The 17199-nt window shown below is 44.7% G+C and overlaps 1 protein-coding gene across 1 annotated transcript in view; it reads right to left on the bottom strand.

The window, feature by feature from the left end:
* mettl1 (methyltransferase 1, tRNA methylguanosine) overlaps nucleotides 1-14967 on the bottom strand; it is a 37103-nt gene extending 22136 nt beyond the window's left edge. Inside the window, exons 1-3 of the mRNA XM_084100536.1 lie at nucleotides 14678-14967; nucleotides 5083-5201; nucleotides 251-435 (exon numbers count right to left, since the gene is read on the bottom strand). Coding sequence (XP_083956662.1) covers nucleotides 251-435; nucleotides 5083-5201; nucleotides 14678-14757 — 384 coding nt within the window. The 5' untranslated portion in view covers nucleotides 14758-14967. The remainder of the gene's footprint in view (nucleotides 1-250; nucleotides 436-5082; nucleotides 5202-14677) is intronic.
* Between the last annotated feature and the right edge of the window lie 2232 nt (nucleotides 14968-17199).

Consider the following 17199-nt stretch of genomic DNA (forward strand, 5'->3'; position numbering starts at 1 on the left):
CACGCACACACACACACACACACACACACCTCAACACGGCCGTCACTGAGTGATCAACAGGTGCACAGAGGAAACATTACATCAGCGCTGACGGTGAGCATTCTGGCGTTTATTGTAGAGCCGTCCTGTCAGAGCAAACGGTGACGGACATTAGTCTCTGATGGATGATCACACACAGATGTGCTCTGGGTATTTACACATTACTAACGTCACACACACATCAGCTGATACACACACACACACACACTACCTGTCCCTTGGTGAAGAAGTTGGGCAAGTACTTCATGGCGTTGCTGCGCAGGCAGGAGATGTTCTGGTACCGGCCCGGCTCTGCCGATCGCAGCGAGCGGATGCGGTCCTGCACATAATCCGACACTTTCACCCGAATCTCCAATCCCAGGATCAGCCGGTCGGGGAACAGCTCCGACAACCGAACTACCAGAGGAACGTTAACAGCAATTAACATCTCGTCTGAACCAACCATCATCAGTCCAGTGCATCACACACACAGGCTTTCAAATCTAACTCTTTTTTCATGTCAGGTTAAACATTTTAAGACATGTTTATCAGTATTTTTCAGAACACAAATCAGCTTTACAGGAAACATGTTAATGTCTGTGAGCCGCAGTGAATGACCTGAAGTCACAGTGATGTTGAGAGAAGCGTGAGATGAAGCCCAGAAGAACTCTGGAGTGATAACAGGGAACAGAGCGGCTGAGGCCGGCACACGTGAAGAGTTAAATCAGTGTTTTATAAGCTCAGCAGATGTTGACCGTGTTCATCAGAATTATTACAGAAATCTGAGACGCTAGATTCACTGATGAAGTGAAACACAAACAGGTTTGTAAGTATATTTCAGTTAAAGGACAGTTTACTAACCTGCTCCTGACAGGGTTTTAATTACCAGTCACACTAACGAACACAGACGAGTTCAATGCAACCCATGGGCGAGACTTAATCAACTCTAAACCGAAGAAGGAAAATCATCACCAATTTTTGCTCAGATGATCTCAGGGACGATTATAGATCTGCGGAAACGCTTCATTCTTGTGCAAGAATAAGATTCAAGTGCACATTTCAACACATTTTCATGATTTAAAGATGGTTTCAAAGCAGCTTCACAGAAATAAAATGACAGAATCAATGATGCAAACAGAGTAATTAGCTCAGAAAGACTACAGTAATTATTCAGATGAAGATCTCAGATCTGATTCTGGTCTCCAGATTAACTAGCCGAGATCTGCTGATGTCACACACCGATCTGCTCACAGCTTTACATTTACCCTCTGCTAGCTGTGGCATGAAGACCAATCATGACCTTTCAGATCATGAACGCAGCGACTAAAGGCGTTTCCTCGAGTGTTTGTGGTTCAGTCTGAACATGTACAGTGAAACCTCGAGGGACGCGATGGCAGAACAGAGCTTCACGGCGAGCCTCACGTCGACGGATGAACTATACAGGTTAGGATGTAGTCATGCCTTCAGAAAGCCAACTTAGTTCCAGGTTTTATATGTTGTTCGATGTTGTGAAGCTATAAGGTGGTACTATAGAAGTTAATGCTTACATTTTCACAAATATCCACTTTTTGTTTATTATAAAAACTCTGGAAGAAGAGCGAACAGTTTGAGAGCGTGAGAACAGGGGAATCTTAACTTCTGAATAACCGATCATGATAAAGAGATGCAGTGACACTGAATCAGAGTCAGAAACACAGGTGAAGCTAACGCTAACCCTGATGCTAACCCTGACGCTAATCCTGACCCTGACGCTAACGCTAACCCTGACGCTAATGCTAACCGCTGAGGTCAAACTGCATCAGCCAATCAGAGTCAGTGATTACTGCAATCTTTCACACAACCAAAGACTGAAACTATCATGTGCTTTATAAACTACACTGAGAACTAACACCCGATATAGCAGAGGAACAGCACACACACTCACTGCGCTGACGACGAGTTACAGCTTACTAGGAAGAAATCATCATTTTATGAATACTTCATACTGGCCTTATTATGACTCTTATTATTAGATAGCCTTTTAAATATTAAATAAGACAAGAAAACAATAAAATGACATTTATATGTTGAGAAAGACTATATGAATTATTAATACTCTCTAAATTATTTGAGGATATATGCACTTATAAAATGAGAATAGCTGAAAACAATTTGTACATTATATTGAATGAATGAGGCATTTACATATTGCTTTCATATGTACTACTGTCCTGTACTAAACTATACTATACTATACTGAATGACGTGACGCGTGACCTTTCCAACGTGATGACATAATGCGTGGCGCATCTCAGAGATGGCACACGACGAGCATTTGTGGTTAAAAAGTATATATATATTTATTTATTTATTTTTATTTTTTGAAAATGACCGATCGTTTCGCTAGATAAGACCCTTATTTCTCGACTGGGATCGTGTCGAGACGTTGAAGCTGCACTGAGACGGACATCTGAACCTTCTTTGAACATTGGGATAGTTGGTTGCCATTGAAGTCCATTCTGTGTAGAAAAATCCTGTAATGTTTTCCTCAAAAACCTTAATTTCTTTTCAACTGAAGAAAGAAAGACATGGATATCTTGGATGACATCGGGGTGAGAAAATTATCAGCAAACATTTTTTTGAAAGTGAACTAATCCTTTAAAGGAACACTCCACCGTTTTTTCATATTAAACTATGTTATTCCCTTAACTAAGACGAGTTGATACACACCTCTCTCGTCTCAGTGCGTGCACTCAATCGCTCTGGCGCGCGGCGACACTTTGATAGCACTTAGCTTAGCCCAGTTCATTCATTAGGGACCAAACAGAGATGAAGCTAGAAGCGACCAAACACCTCCACGTTTTCCCTATTTAAATACAGTTACACGAGTAGTTACACGGAATAGCACTTGGGACTCGGGAGCACTTCGACTCGGCGCAGTAAAAAGTCGCGTTGGTTCTAATGACAGAAGTGAGAGGGGGAGGGGGAGAGGATTTTTCAGGCGTGACTTTTTACTGCGCCGAGTCGAAGTGCTCCCAGTGCTATTCCGCCATACATTATAGTTATCCTTTTTACCCGCTTAGAAAAGCGCCACGTTTTATTTTGTGTCACAATACTTGGCCGTGTAACTACTCGTGTAACTGTATTTAAATAGGGAAAACGTGGAGGTGTTTGGTCGCTTCTAGCTTCATCTCTGTTTGGTCCCTAATGAATGAACTGGGCTAAGCTAAGTGCTATCAAAGTGTCACCGCGCGCCAGAGCGATTGAGTGCACGCACTGAGACGAGAGAGGTGTGTATCAACTCGTCTTAGTTAAAGGGATAGTTCGCCCAAAAATGATATTTAAGCCATGATTTACTCACCCTCAAGCCGTTCGAGATGCATATGTCAATCTTTTTTCAGACGTACACATTTTCAGTTATTTTAGAAAATGTCTTAGATCTTTCAGTGGTTATAATGTGAAGAAATGGGGTCCAGCTGTATCAAGTCGCAAAATGTGCATGCATCCTTCACAAAAATAATCCATCCGGCTCCAGGGGGATAAACGAAGGCCTTCTGAGGGTAATCCGTGCAGTTTTGTCGTAAAAATATACATATTTAAAACTTTATAAACGAAAATAACTGGCTTCCGGTGGCGGTCGGCGCGCGTTCACAGAGATGGAAAGCGTCGTGACGTAGAGCGAACGTAGAGTTTTGTTTTGCTCTGCTCTCTGGCTGCGCTGTCACGCTCGTTCTACGTCACGACGCTTCCTGCGCTACGTCCTACGTCATATGCCAGCATCCATCTCCATGAACGCGCGCCGACCGCCACCGGAAGCCAGTTATTTTAGTTTATAAAGTTTTAAATATGTATATTTTTACGACAAAACTGCACGGATTACCCTCAGAAGGCCTTCGTTTATCCCCCTGGAGCCGGATGGATTATTTTTGTGAAGGATGCATGCACATTTTGCGACTTGATGCAGCTGGACCTCATAGCTTCACATTATAACCACTGAAAGATCTAAGACATTTTCTAAAATAACTGAAAATGTGTTCGTCTGAAAAAAGATTGACATATGCATCTCGAACGGCTTGAGGGTGAGTAAATCATGGCTTAAATATCATTTTTGGGCGAACTATCCCTTTAAGAGAATAACAGTTTAATATGAAAAAACGGTGGAGTGTTCCTTTAATGACCACAGAGAGTCAGGACCTCGGCTTAACGTCTCATCCGAAGGACAGTGTTGTTAGACAGTATAGTGTCCCGTCACTAGACTGGGGCATTAGGACCCACACACACCACAGGGTGAACAGCGCCCCCTGCTGCCTTCACTCACCACAGGGTGAACAGCGCCCCCTGCTGGCCTCACTCACCACACACACCACAGGATGAACAGCGCCCCCTGCTGGCCTCACTCACCACACACACCACAGGGTGAACAGCGCCCACTGCTACCCTCAATCACCACAGGGTAAACAGCGCCCCCTGCTGCCCTCAATCACCACAGGGTGAACAGCGCCCCCTGCTGCCCTCACTCACCACAGGGTGAACAGCGCCCCCTGCTGCCCTCACACAACACAGGGTAAACAGCGCCCCCTGCTGCCCTCAATCACCACAGGGTGAACAGCGCCCCCTGCTGCCCTCAATCACCACAGGGTGAACAGCGCCCCCTGCTGCCCTCACACAACACAGGGTAAACAGCGCCCACTGCTGCCCTCAATCACCACAGGGTGAACAGCGCCCCCTGCTGCCCTCACACAACACAGGGTGAACAGCGCCCCCTGCTGGCCTCACTCACCACACACGCCGCAGGGTGAACAGCGCCCCCTGCTGCCCTCACTCACCACAGGGTGAACAGCGCCCCCTGCTGGCCTCACTCACCACACACACCGCAGGGTGAACAGCGCCCCCTGCTGCCCTCAATCACACCTCCTCCAGCATTGAGCTGGCTCTCCCAGTGTTCGACTGCTGGCCATACAAACTTCTGTCTTTGTGGGGGAGTTTGGTCCTGAACCACACACTCTCTAAAATAAAATGGGCCAATATATTTTATCAATATACATTTATATATTTTCTCAGACATATGAAATAAGTGTAGATTACCCAGAAGTCCTCCGTATCCACAGCCGATGTCCGCAAACTCCACCTGCGCGCTCCCGTTTCCCTCGCGGAAGAACTGCGGGTAAAGCGAAGCCCAGTCCATCTCCTGCGGGCACACCGGACTAACACACACACACACAAACACGGTAAAGCTGAGCCCAGTCCATCTCCTGCGGGCACATCAGACTAATACACACACACACACACGGTAAAGCTGAGCCCAGTCCATCTCCTGCGGGCACACCGGACTAATACACACAAACACACACACACACACACACACACACACACACGGTAATGCTGAGCCCAGTCCATCTCTTGCGGGCACACCGGACTAACACACACCAGGGGTGGATCTACTGGGGTGGCATAGGGTGGCAAATGCCACCCCAGTTGGCAGCAACAAATTAAAAGTTATGGCCAATTTGACAATTTACGAGCGCGGATCTCCAGTGTCCGACGGCAGAGAGTGCAGCAGCAGAGAGGACGGCAGAGAGGACGGCAGAGAGTGCAGCAGCAGAGAGGACGGCAGTGAGTGCAGCAGCAGAGACGACGGCAGAGAGTGCAGCAGCAGAGAGGACGGCAGTGAGTGCAGCAGCAGAGACGACGGCAGAGAGTGCAGCAGCAGAGAGGACGGCAGAGAGTGCAGCAGCAGAGACGACGGCAGAGAGGACGGCAGTGAGTGCAGCAGCAGAGACGACGGCAGTGAGTGCAGCAGCAGAGAGGACGGCAGAGAGGACGGCAGAGAGTGCAGCAGCAGAGAGGACGGCAGAGAGGACGGCAGTGAGTGCAGCAGCAGAGAGGACGGCAGAGACGACGGCAGAGAGTGCAGCAGCAGAGAGGACGGCAGAGACGACGGCAGAGAGTGCAGCAGCAGAGAGGACGGCAGAGAGGACGGCAGTGAGTGCAGCAGCAGAAACGACGGCAGAGAGGACGGCAGTGAGTGCAGCAGCAGAGAGGACGGCAGAGAGGACGGCAGTGAGTGCAGCAGAGAGGACGGTAGAGAGGACGGTAGAGAGGATGGCAGTGAGTGCAGCAGCAGAGACGACCGCAGTGAGTGCAGCAGCAGAGACGACGGCAGAGAGGACGGCAGAGAGTGCAGCAGCAGAGAGGACGGCAGTGAGTGCAGCAGTAGAGAGGATGGTAGAGAGGACGGCAGAGACGACGGCAGCAGACGACGGTAGAGAGGACGGCAGTGAGTGCAGCAGCAGAGACGACGGCAGAGAGGACGGCAGTGAGTGCAGCAGCAGAGAGGACGGCAGAGAGGACGGCAGTGAGTGCAGCAGCAGAGAGGACAGCAGAGAGGACGGCAGTGAGTGCAGCAGCAGACGACGGCAGTGAGTGCAGCAGCAGAGAGGACGGCAGTGAGTGCAGCAGCAGAGAGGACGGCAGAGAGGACGGAAGTGAGTGCAGCAGCAGAGACGACGGCAGTGAGTGCAGCAGCAGAGAGGACGGCAGAGAGGACGGCAGTGAGTGCAGCAGCAGAGAGGACGGTAGAGAGGACGGCAGAGAGGACGGCAGTGAGTGCAGCAGCAGAGAGGACGGCAGTGAGTGCAGCAGCAGAGAGGACGGCAGTGAGTGCAGCAGCAGAGACGACGGCAGTGAGTGCAGCAGCAGAGACGATGGCAGTGAGTGCAGCAGCAGAGAGGACGGCAGTGAGTGCAGCAGCAGAGACGACGGCAGTGAGTGCAGCAGCAGAGAGGACGGTAGAGAGGACGGCAGTGAGTGCAGCAGCAGAGAGGACGGCAGTGAGTGCAGCAGCAGAGAGAACGGCAGAGAGGACGGCAGTGAGTGCAGCAGCAGAGACGACGGCAGAGAGGACGGCAGTGAGTGCAGCGGCAGAGAGGACGGCAGTGAGTGCAGCAGCAGAGAGGACGGCAGTGAGTGTAGCAGCAGAGAGGACTGCAGAGAGGACGGCAGAGAGGACAGCAGAGAGGACGGCAGAGAGTGCAGCAGCAGAGAGGACGGCAGTGAGTGCAGCAGCAGAGAGGACGGCAGAGAGGACGGCAGTGAGTGCAGCAGCAGAGAGGACGGCAGAGAGGACGGCAGTGAGTGCAGCAGCAGAGAGGACGGCAGAGAGGACGGCAGTGAGTGCAGCAGCAGAGAGGACGGCAGAGAGGACGGCAGTGAGTGCAGCAGCAGAGAGGACGGCAGTGAGTGCAGCAGCAGAGAGGATGGCAGAGAGGACGGCAGAGAGTGCAGCAGCAGAGAGGACGGCAGAGAGGACGGCAGTGAGTGCAGCAGCAGAGAGGACGGCAGAGAGTGCAGCGGCAGAGAGGACGGCAGAGAGTGCAGCGGCAGAGAGGACGGCAGAGAGTGCAGCGGCAGAGAGGACGGCAGAGAGTGCAGCGGCAGAGAGGACGGCAGAGAGTGCAGCAGCAGAGACGACGGCAGAGAGTGCAGCAGCAGAGAGGACGGCAGAGAGTGCAGCAGCAGAGAGGACGGCAGAGAGGACGGCAGAGAGTGCAGCAGCAGAGAGGACGGCAGAGAGTGCAGCAGCAGAGAGGACGGCAGAGAGGACGGCAGAGAGTGCAGCAGCAGAGAGGACGGCAGAGAGGACGGCAGAGAGTGCAGCAGCAGAGAGGACGGCAGAGAGTGCAGCAGCAGAGACGACGGCAGAGAGGACGGCAGAGCGGTGGCGCGAGGGAGCCAGGAGTCGCGAGGGAAGGAGACACAGGAGGAAAGAGGAGAAAACGGATTAACTATCTACCAAGATATGAAATCATAATGAAAGCACAGTACTAGCATAGTTGCGATGCTGATTTAGAGATGATAAAAATCAGGTTGAAGAACGTTATTTTGCTAACTACACATAGGCCTATAGTTAGGTCTGACGTTTGTTCTGTGTAAAGTCGGCTACTAAAGCTAATACTGATTCAACGTCTGTCAAGGAAAACATTGTAAAGTTACTTTGAATCTTACAGAAATGGAGAGGAAAGGCAGCATTTGTAGTTTGTAAATGGTGTAAATCCTGCTGAGCATGAAGCAGTGTTGTTATTGTTGTTGTTTTATAATGTTTCTTCTTTAGTATATATAGTATAAAACTGTCCAGAAACGGCCTGTATGAACCTACTCACAAAATGTTTTTGTACTTTTTCAGACTGGGAGCTAAATGTATTTTTATGTGACTTCTTTCCAGGTTTGTGGAGAAGAAACTCTCCTGTTAGTGGATAAGAAACTCTCCTGTTAGTGGAGATTTGGATGTAACATAGCCTTAGTAACTCTGTGAGCCTTTTTAGACTAGGTCGATTTTCAGATAATGTGACACTAGGGGTGTGATCGCGAGATTAAAACGCGACGAGATTTCTCGTCGAGTGAAATTTTGTATCGTGAGTATAAAAAAAAAAAAAAAAAAAAAAAAACTTTGTCTCGTGAGTTGTTGTGATGTCAGCGTGAGGGTGAAATTTGTATTGAAGATGCCCCTGCCACTTTAAAATCATTTGTGTGCCGGGCCAATCACACACACACTCCGCACACACACACACTCACTGTCCCTCGCTCACTCACTCACTCGCGCGCGCGCACACACACACACACACGCTCACTCACTCGCGCGTGCACACACGCACACTCACTGTAACCGCACTCTCACTCACTCTCGCTCACACTCAACCCGTCGTGGAGGACCGTTAAAATTAAACATGCTAGTCTTTCTGTTGTGAAGCATCACAGACGCGTTGTCGCCCACTATGACACACTATACGAAATGAAACGATCGAATCTTGCGTCCCGACGCCCGTTGTACTTTACGAGTCTCCACGAAACGGATCGTGCCAAAATAGTGTAATCTGAACCAGGCAGGTAATAAACATTTGACCTATCACGCAAAGAACCTATTAAAGCACAAAAGCCCTATTCGCACGGGATTAGTATTACCTAGGGACCTCCGGTAATTTGTAATAATCGCAGAGGTCGTCTGTGATTTTTATCCCGTGCGAATCTGCCATGTCTGTAAAAATGTCTGTAAAAATTCCCCCGAAAATTACCTACCGTATTTTGGCCAACACATGGGTCCTCTGATAATACCAGTCCCGTGCGAATCCCCATGTCTGTGATTTGGGCTGTTTTTCTGTGAGCCTATCGTTTTCTAAAGAACGTAATAACCATTATGGGCCGTTTAACAGTCCATTTTACGTCTGTATTAAAACTGTATTAACAATAAAATCTCTCGATATGCTCTACTCCAATCCGATTATAGTTTTTCTCCAATAAAAACTATGAATTGCTGCAAAAGAGAAAACAAACTAACGTTACAGTAAAGACGTGATCCGGAAGCTCAACTCGGACCGTTGTCATGGAAACATTAAATTAAGTATTTCGGCGCAACATGGAAGCACTTTTGGAAAGTTTGGACGCTTTTTGTGGTAGTGTAATTTAGTAGTCTGTATCGTGGAGCATTTCTTTGTCTCACACGGCCTCTAAAGACGTCCATCCTGTAAGTATCTCAAGAAATCAAAGTGTGAAAGAGTAAAAATGATATAAAATGAAATAAACCAAATAAAATGAATAGAAAAACAAGCCTATCGCGACGTTTCGGTATTTATAATACATTCTTCAGGCAGGCTTGTTGTAAATATGGACAAAGAACAAAAGAAAAAGAAGATATATTATATATTTATACAATAATATGATATTCTATAATATATATATAATATATTTCTCTAATAAATTGGTTTTAAATAAGTTATTTTTTTGAATTGCAATACTGCAGCGCGATCTTCGTTTCAGCACGTTCAGCTAGTGAAGTGTGAATGGGTGGGCGCACGCTGTAAAGTCCGTAAACTCGAGGGAATTACGAACATTTATTTGCCCGTGTGAATGAGCCACCAAAAACACAGACGTCAGGGGGTAATTTCTTAATTACAGAGGTCCAGGGGTAATACTAATCCCGTGCGAATAGGGCTTAAGACATGGGAACAGTATAGCTAACATTCACATATCACAAGTCATATCGACATCGCAATATTAAACAATGTTATCGCACATCGCAGCTTTTCCTCATATCGTGCAGCCCTGCCCAAAGGTCTCAACGGCTGCCAGAAATCGTCGACATGCTTATATTCTTGAAAAAGAACATGACCATATCTTAGGCTTATCTTAGTTAATTTATCTCTTTTTCATGCTTGAAGAAAAACATTGTTTCTGTTTGAACTTGTAGTTTTGAGAGAGCAGTACTTTGATTATGGATACACACTTACTGTTTGCATTTAAAGTGTTATTTCAGTTATTTATATTTATTTTATTTATACTGTTTTATTTTTTTATGTTCGATTTGTGGAAAGGAGTTAGATTTCTCATGTGAAATCGTACAGGGAGAAGTAGAGTTTATAGCAAAACATTTTGCAGTGTTTGCATGTCCTTTACTGCATAGAATTCATTAAAAGAGAAGTAAAATAACATTCATTACAAGTTGATTTCAAAATGCACATAAATTGTTTTGCATTTTGTGATTTTCAGTTGAATAAAAGACTATTTTCCATTCATATATTTCATCATTGAGGATTTCTTAAAATTGTGTAAAAATCTCGTCTTGTCTCGTTCTCGTGAACCCAATCTCGTGTCTCGTCTCGTCTCGTGGAGTAAGCGTCTCGTCACACCCCTATGTGACACCCTTGGGCATTTTTTAGTAAAAGTTGGCAAACAGACTTTTCTAAGGGTATTTTTTCTGCTGAATCCATTTTTGCTGTTTGCCAAGCTGTATCTCTTATGTGAAACTCAGTAGAGCGCAAACTTCAAGATGACCTCTATAATGTCAGAAAATTCTATATTTATAAACTTTACATCATGCACGACATCAATTAACGAGAGTTTATTTAGGTGGGAATTAATATACTTATATGTGACAATGATAATTGCATTACTTCTCATTGTAGTCATGAAAATATCTGTTTTTCTCCTTATTTCAAATGGACAAACAGAATATCTAAAATGCGAGAGTCATTTGTTTGGAGTCACATGCATACTATTGTCTTTGGATCAAAGTGTGTGAATTGAGTTCAGAGTTATCCAAGAGGTTTTTTTATTCTACTTTCTACTTTCTATTACTTTCTGCAGTTATTTCCACACATCGTATTTTTCATCAGAATTAATTTTTATATCCAAAGAGCGACATGAACCAACACAAAATATTTCCAGTTGTGGAATTGTACCCATGAAGTTGGTCAGATTGGTCAAGATCACCAATTATGGAAGCTGTGTGTAGTTTGAAGCCTGACCGGTCAATGTCATTGGATACTTGCATTATATGCCAAGAATCCAAGAAAGATAAGCTATACAATGAACAGGGCCTTTTGACACTAAAAGCAGCTGCACAAAGAGGCAAGCTTCACGATCCTCAACACAGAGAAGCAATTGACAGAGTGCTTCTTGTCCAGAACACAGAACAGCACGTGGTCTGGCACCGCTTGTGCTATGCGTTCGCGGTATCCCCATCCAGAGCGCTGGTCTCTGCATGCGTGGATAATCAACAAATAACCGTTGCTTTGCCAGAAGGGGTCGTGAACATGATCACGCAGTCTAGAGCTCCTTCTACGAGAAGACTCTACGCGTCTAAATGGTCAGTGTTCTCCAAATGGTGCGCTACAAAGAGCCTGGACCCACGCACATGTGGGGTTTCGTGGGTGCTCTCCTTCCTTCTAGAGCTGTTGGACAAGGACAGGTCCCCTTCCACGCTCAAAGTGTGCGTTGCGGCTATTGCAGCGTTTGCAGAGTCGACACACGGCCACGCGATAGGAAGGAACGAGCTCATCACCCGCTTCCTTAGAGGAGCCAGGAGGATGAACCCCTGCGACCCCCTTCGGTTCCTATTTGGGATCTTTCTTTGGTCCTAGAGGCCCTGAAAGCTTTTCCCTTTGAGCCGTTAGAATCCATGGACCTAAAATACCTTTCGCTCAAGATCGTTTTTCTGATAGCTCTGTCATCAGTAAAACGCGTGGGGGATCTACACGCGCTATCAGTTAGCCCCACATGTCTCGAGTTTGGACCAAATGACTCTAAAGTCATCCTCAAACCGAGACATGGCTATGTCCCCAAAGCGATTGGCACTCCCTTTATGGCGCAGATCATCTCCCTATCGGCTCTGCCAGCATCCGATAGCGAGGGCAGTGATAACCTCCTCTGCCCTGTCAGGGCGCTGAGAGTTTAGCCTACATCACACGCTCCGCCGCCTTTAGGCGTTCTGAGCAGCTCTTTGTTTCGTTTGGTGGGCGCACCAAGGGTCTCGCCACCTCGAAACATAGCCTGTCCAGATGGATAGTGGACGCTATCGCAGCAGCTTATGCGTCCAAACACCTGCAGTGCCCTATGGGCATCAGGACCCATTCCACTAGAGGCATGGCCTCGTCGTGTGCTTGGTCCAGCGGGATTTCTATTCATGACATTTGTATGGCGGCAGGCTGGGCCTCCCCCTCTACATTTGTTAAGTTTTATAACCTGGAAGTTCCCGCCTTGCAGGCTAAACTTTTATCAGTCTAAGTGGTGTGTATGTTCTGCCCAGGTTGTTCGTGTGCAGGCTACTCTCACGTGACTATTAGCTCTTCTGGTTGAGCTGTACTAAGGGCGATATTCTCTATACATAGACCGGCGGAGCCCCTCTGTATTTCCCTATGAAGTGCTTATGTACATTTGCTGGCCCGCGTTGCTGGCCGCCTGTTTCCCACATGTTTTGTGTTCCCCGGGCTTCTCTGGGACTCATGCAGTGGATGCTCGGTGCGCACAGCGTTGACAAGGGGTTCCCGTAGCGTAAGCAACCAAACGTACTTGGTTACCTAACGTAACCTCGGTTAGTCAGACTACTGTTTGGAATTGATCAGCTGCAACTGCGCCTTAAGATGTATGAGTGCACGATGTAAATGTAAAAAGTCTCGTCTGCGTTGCTCTGCTGCATGCAAGTGCAAGACAAGTGATGCAGAATGTAGCAATTGCTGAACTGAATAAGAGCACTGCTCTGTGTTGTTGTGATCATATTGGAGAATATTGTTGCACCATTGTTTAAATAACATTACATTTTATATGCCATGCAGTTCATATTATAGTTATTATTCAGCTAATGTTATGTCCAACTTTATAAGGTAATTTTAGGCCAAGTTTACTGTGTTTATTTCCTTTATCTGTTCAAAGCTAATGTTAGTGGTGTGACACATTACCGTGATATGGTTTGGTAATTTGCTAATTTGTTAATTTGTCTCAATTCTTAATATTTACAACCAATCTTTCTGAGAATATCTTTTTCATAAATAAACCAAAAGAGAATTTAGTTTGGTTAAATTTAAGTCCTTAAACTTGTTTACATGGACATGTAAATGTTGAAAAGTAATAAACACTCTAAACATAATGTGATAGGATGATGGTTTAAGATATAGGCCTTTTGCTGCCACCAGCATGATGTTGATGTTCTTATATGGACATACTCAAATACACAAAATTACAAGTCAGTGTTTACCAGAAATATTGTAAGACAGAATGACTAACTTGTTCTGACTATTCTGTTTGTTTCCTTTACTCAATAAATGCTATAGCACAATAAAAACAGTTTATCTTTGAGCCAGTGCTGAGAAATTTGCTCATTTTGGTGTATGAGGCGGTCATCTTGGATTTTGCACTCTACTGAGTTTCATGTAAGAGAGAGATACAGCTTGGCAAACAGCAAAAATGGATTCAGCATAAAAAATACCCCTAGAATAGTCTATTTGCCAACTTTTACTCAAAAATGCCTGAGGATTTTTATTTAGGCACATTTTTGTGATTTCAACCTGGTCTATTTTGTTGATTCAGCAGCTCATATATTACATGCATGACATGTCCCTTTCATGTCGCCTTAACGGCTGTGAATACTGTATATACTGTATTGTATTTCTCATCACTTTCTCAGTAAAGACCTCATCTGTCAAAAAAAAAATCAAGTTACTGAGGGACAAATGGGGAGAATGTGTGTTGTGAGTAAACAATAAAAGCGATTAGTACCTTGTTTGAGTGCCGTGACCCATTTATTTCCCCAGTGTATTTATGCTCACTTTAGTACAGCTCAGCCATAGAGCTTCATGGGTAAGCTTCTCTTCGTCTAGTTTCTTCTTGTACTAACGCTGGCTCTCTCACACATCTGCCACTCATCACCCGTGTCTTACCTTAATGCCTTTCCTGTGATAATGCCCCTAACGTCTATCATACTTCTATCTCCTATTAAGTGAGATCACACTGTATGGTCACTTATTCCTAATATGAACTGTTTCACATGAAACCTCAAATGCAAGACATTGATTGCATGAGATTAAGTTTGTCTGTATGAGTTTGTAAATGGCAGCCTGTGCCCTTTTGTAGTGTGTACATACTATTCTCATCAAACTGTGATTAAATTCAGTATATATACGTCTGCCATATGTTGCCAGCCCTCAAAAATTCCTGCCCCCCTCTCGCCACCCCATAAATATTTTTCTAGATCCGCCCCTGAAACACACACACACACACACACACACAGTAAAGCTGAGCCCAGTCCATCTCCTGCGGGCACACCAGACTAACACACACACACACACACACACACAGTAAAGCTGAGCCCAGTCCATCTCCTGCGGGCACACCGGACTAACACACACACACTTACTACTCGAAGGTGTGGTCGGCCATGGGGTTGGAGTGCGCGCGCTGCCGGTAATAGCGCTTCTGGGGCATCGACACACTCATAGTGTTCCGGACGGGTTAGACAGTCTCAGGTTATAAAGTCACGGATTATACAGTCTCAGATTATACAGTAAAGTCGCGGATTATACAGTCTCAGATTATGCAGTAAAGTCGCGGTTTATACAGTAAAGTCACGGGTTATACAGTCTCAGGTTAAGCACAATAATCTCGTGTTGACTTCACTCTCTGACCCCACGTGCGACACTGGTCTTCTTCTTCGGCGCGCGCTGCCTCGGCCGCGCGCCTGCTGCCCCCTGCTGGAGACTCTGTAAACCAGCCTCTGAAACTACTGTGATGGAGCGAGACACGAAAACTGCATCTAAATAATCACATTTCCCTTAGAAACATAGCATTGCACTCTTTTAAATTCAGCATAAAATCAAAATGGACAATTCCTATTTTTTATGGAATATTGGATAGGAATGAAAACAAGTCTGTGAGAGGGACAGAGTTACAGCGGGTTCAGTGATTGGACTGTTGTTTAACAACATAGCGGTTGTTCAGCTGACAAAACATCTTTATGAAAAACAAACAGAAATTACATGATCTATGAGCTTTATAGTGTGTGCCGTTGTAATAAGAGTATATGTCTATTCCTCATTTTCATCTGCGTTGAATTCAATATGGAGTCTAACCTGACGAAGGTCTATTTTTGTGTTCGTTCAGGTCAGTTCAACACATGATGTTCAGTCCTCGAATTTAAAATGATGTTTACTTATTATTTTTTATTTCTATGGCGATACTATCAAAACCAATATGAATCTGCAGCAGTCAAGTGGTAGGCTACAAGTGGGAGATCTCGGAAAATTCCCAGTTTACAAGTTGTAATTACGACATGGCGTGACGTCAACCCAACGTATTTCATGCTGACTTTAAAGATTGGGAGAGCACATTAAAATATAATGACATTAACTCTTCAGTTTTGGTTGGTTTTCAAACTACTAAACGCTTTAATTGCGATAGAGGAGTGCGCCAAGGTTGCCCCATTTCCCCATTTATTTTTTTGTTAGCTGTTGAATTGTTATCAATTGTTATTTTACAAAATCCCAGTTTAGAAGGTATTTCTATTTTTGGTAAAGAATTTAAAATATCTCAACTAGCTGATGATACAACTATTTCTTAAAGACCAAAGTCAAATTCCCCTGTGTATCAATATTATTAATTCTTTCTCTGAAGCTTCAGGCTTCAAGATTTTCCTTACTAAAGATAGATTGCTTCGCCAACAACTTAATTTTTCACATAAAAAACAAAAACAAAACAAGAACCATCTTTAATTGTTGGCTACAACGAGATCTGTCAATCTATGGAAGAGTACTTATTTCTAAAGCAGAGGGTTTGTCTCGTTGTGTTTATCCCTCTTTATCTTTATTTGTTAGTGACAAAATCTGTGATGTGACAAAATCTTATTGAATTTTATTTGGAAGAACAGATCTCACAAAGTTAGGAAATCTGCTTTGTCTAATAGACGTTCTGAGGGTGGACTGGAAGTTTTACATTTTAAAGAATTAGTCAGCTCTTTTAGAATTAGTTGGTTAAAAAAATGTCTTTGCGGTAATGGTTCAATTTGGTACTATATCCCCAATGCCATATTTCGTAGATTAGGCGGTTTAGAGTTTATTTTAGAATGTAATTTCACCCCTTCTAAATTACCGATTTCTCTCTCCAAATTTCACCAACAAGTTTTACTTGCTTGGAAATTGTGTTATGTGCACAATTTTTCTCTCCACAAAGAAATTCTGTGGAATAATTTGAACATTTTAATCCGAAACAAGTAATTTTTTATGGGTAAGTGGTATGATATAGGTATTGTTTTTGTTTTGGATTTATTTAAAAATGATGGCAGTATACTGGAATATGAAGAATTTATGACTTTGTATAATTTTCCTCTGCCTGCTAGAACTTTCAATTCTGTCATCAAAGCTTTGTCTCCTATGTGCATTTATTTAAAACACATCTTTTCTTCAATGAGAGAAAAGCAATTATGGCCAAACTTTTATTGGATGGAGTTAGCCTTATTGATAAAAAATGTAATAGTAAACTTATAAAGCTATTGTTACATTACACAGTTTACACATCCCCTCGATGTTTTCTGGAATAATTTTTTTGACAGTATTCACTGGAAGAGGGCGTGGTTACTCCCAGAGAAATATTGCATGTCCAATAAAATCAGAGAGGTACACTTTAAGATTCTTCATAATGTTTACCCAACCAACTCACAAATTGCCTCTTCTGTTGATCTCTCTGACCTGTGTGTATTTTGCAAAGTTGAGGAAGAAACTCTGCTTCATTTATTCTACCGCTGTGATCAGGTTAAGCCTCTTTGGGAGAGCTTGGGTTGTTATCTTTCTCACTTTATCAATTGTGATTTAAAATTTTCATTGAAGGATATATTTCTCTATTTTTCTGAGAGTGACTTTATGCTATTGATAGTGTTGTTAATTTCTT

This window comes from Abramis brama (genome assembly GCF_963993115.1).
Source record: "Abramis brama genome assembly, chromosome: 23".
Classification (NCBI taxonomy): domain Eukaryota; kingdom Metazoa; phylum Chordata; class Actinopteri; order Cypriniformes; family Leuciscidae; genus Abramis; species Abramis brama.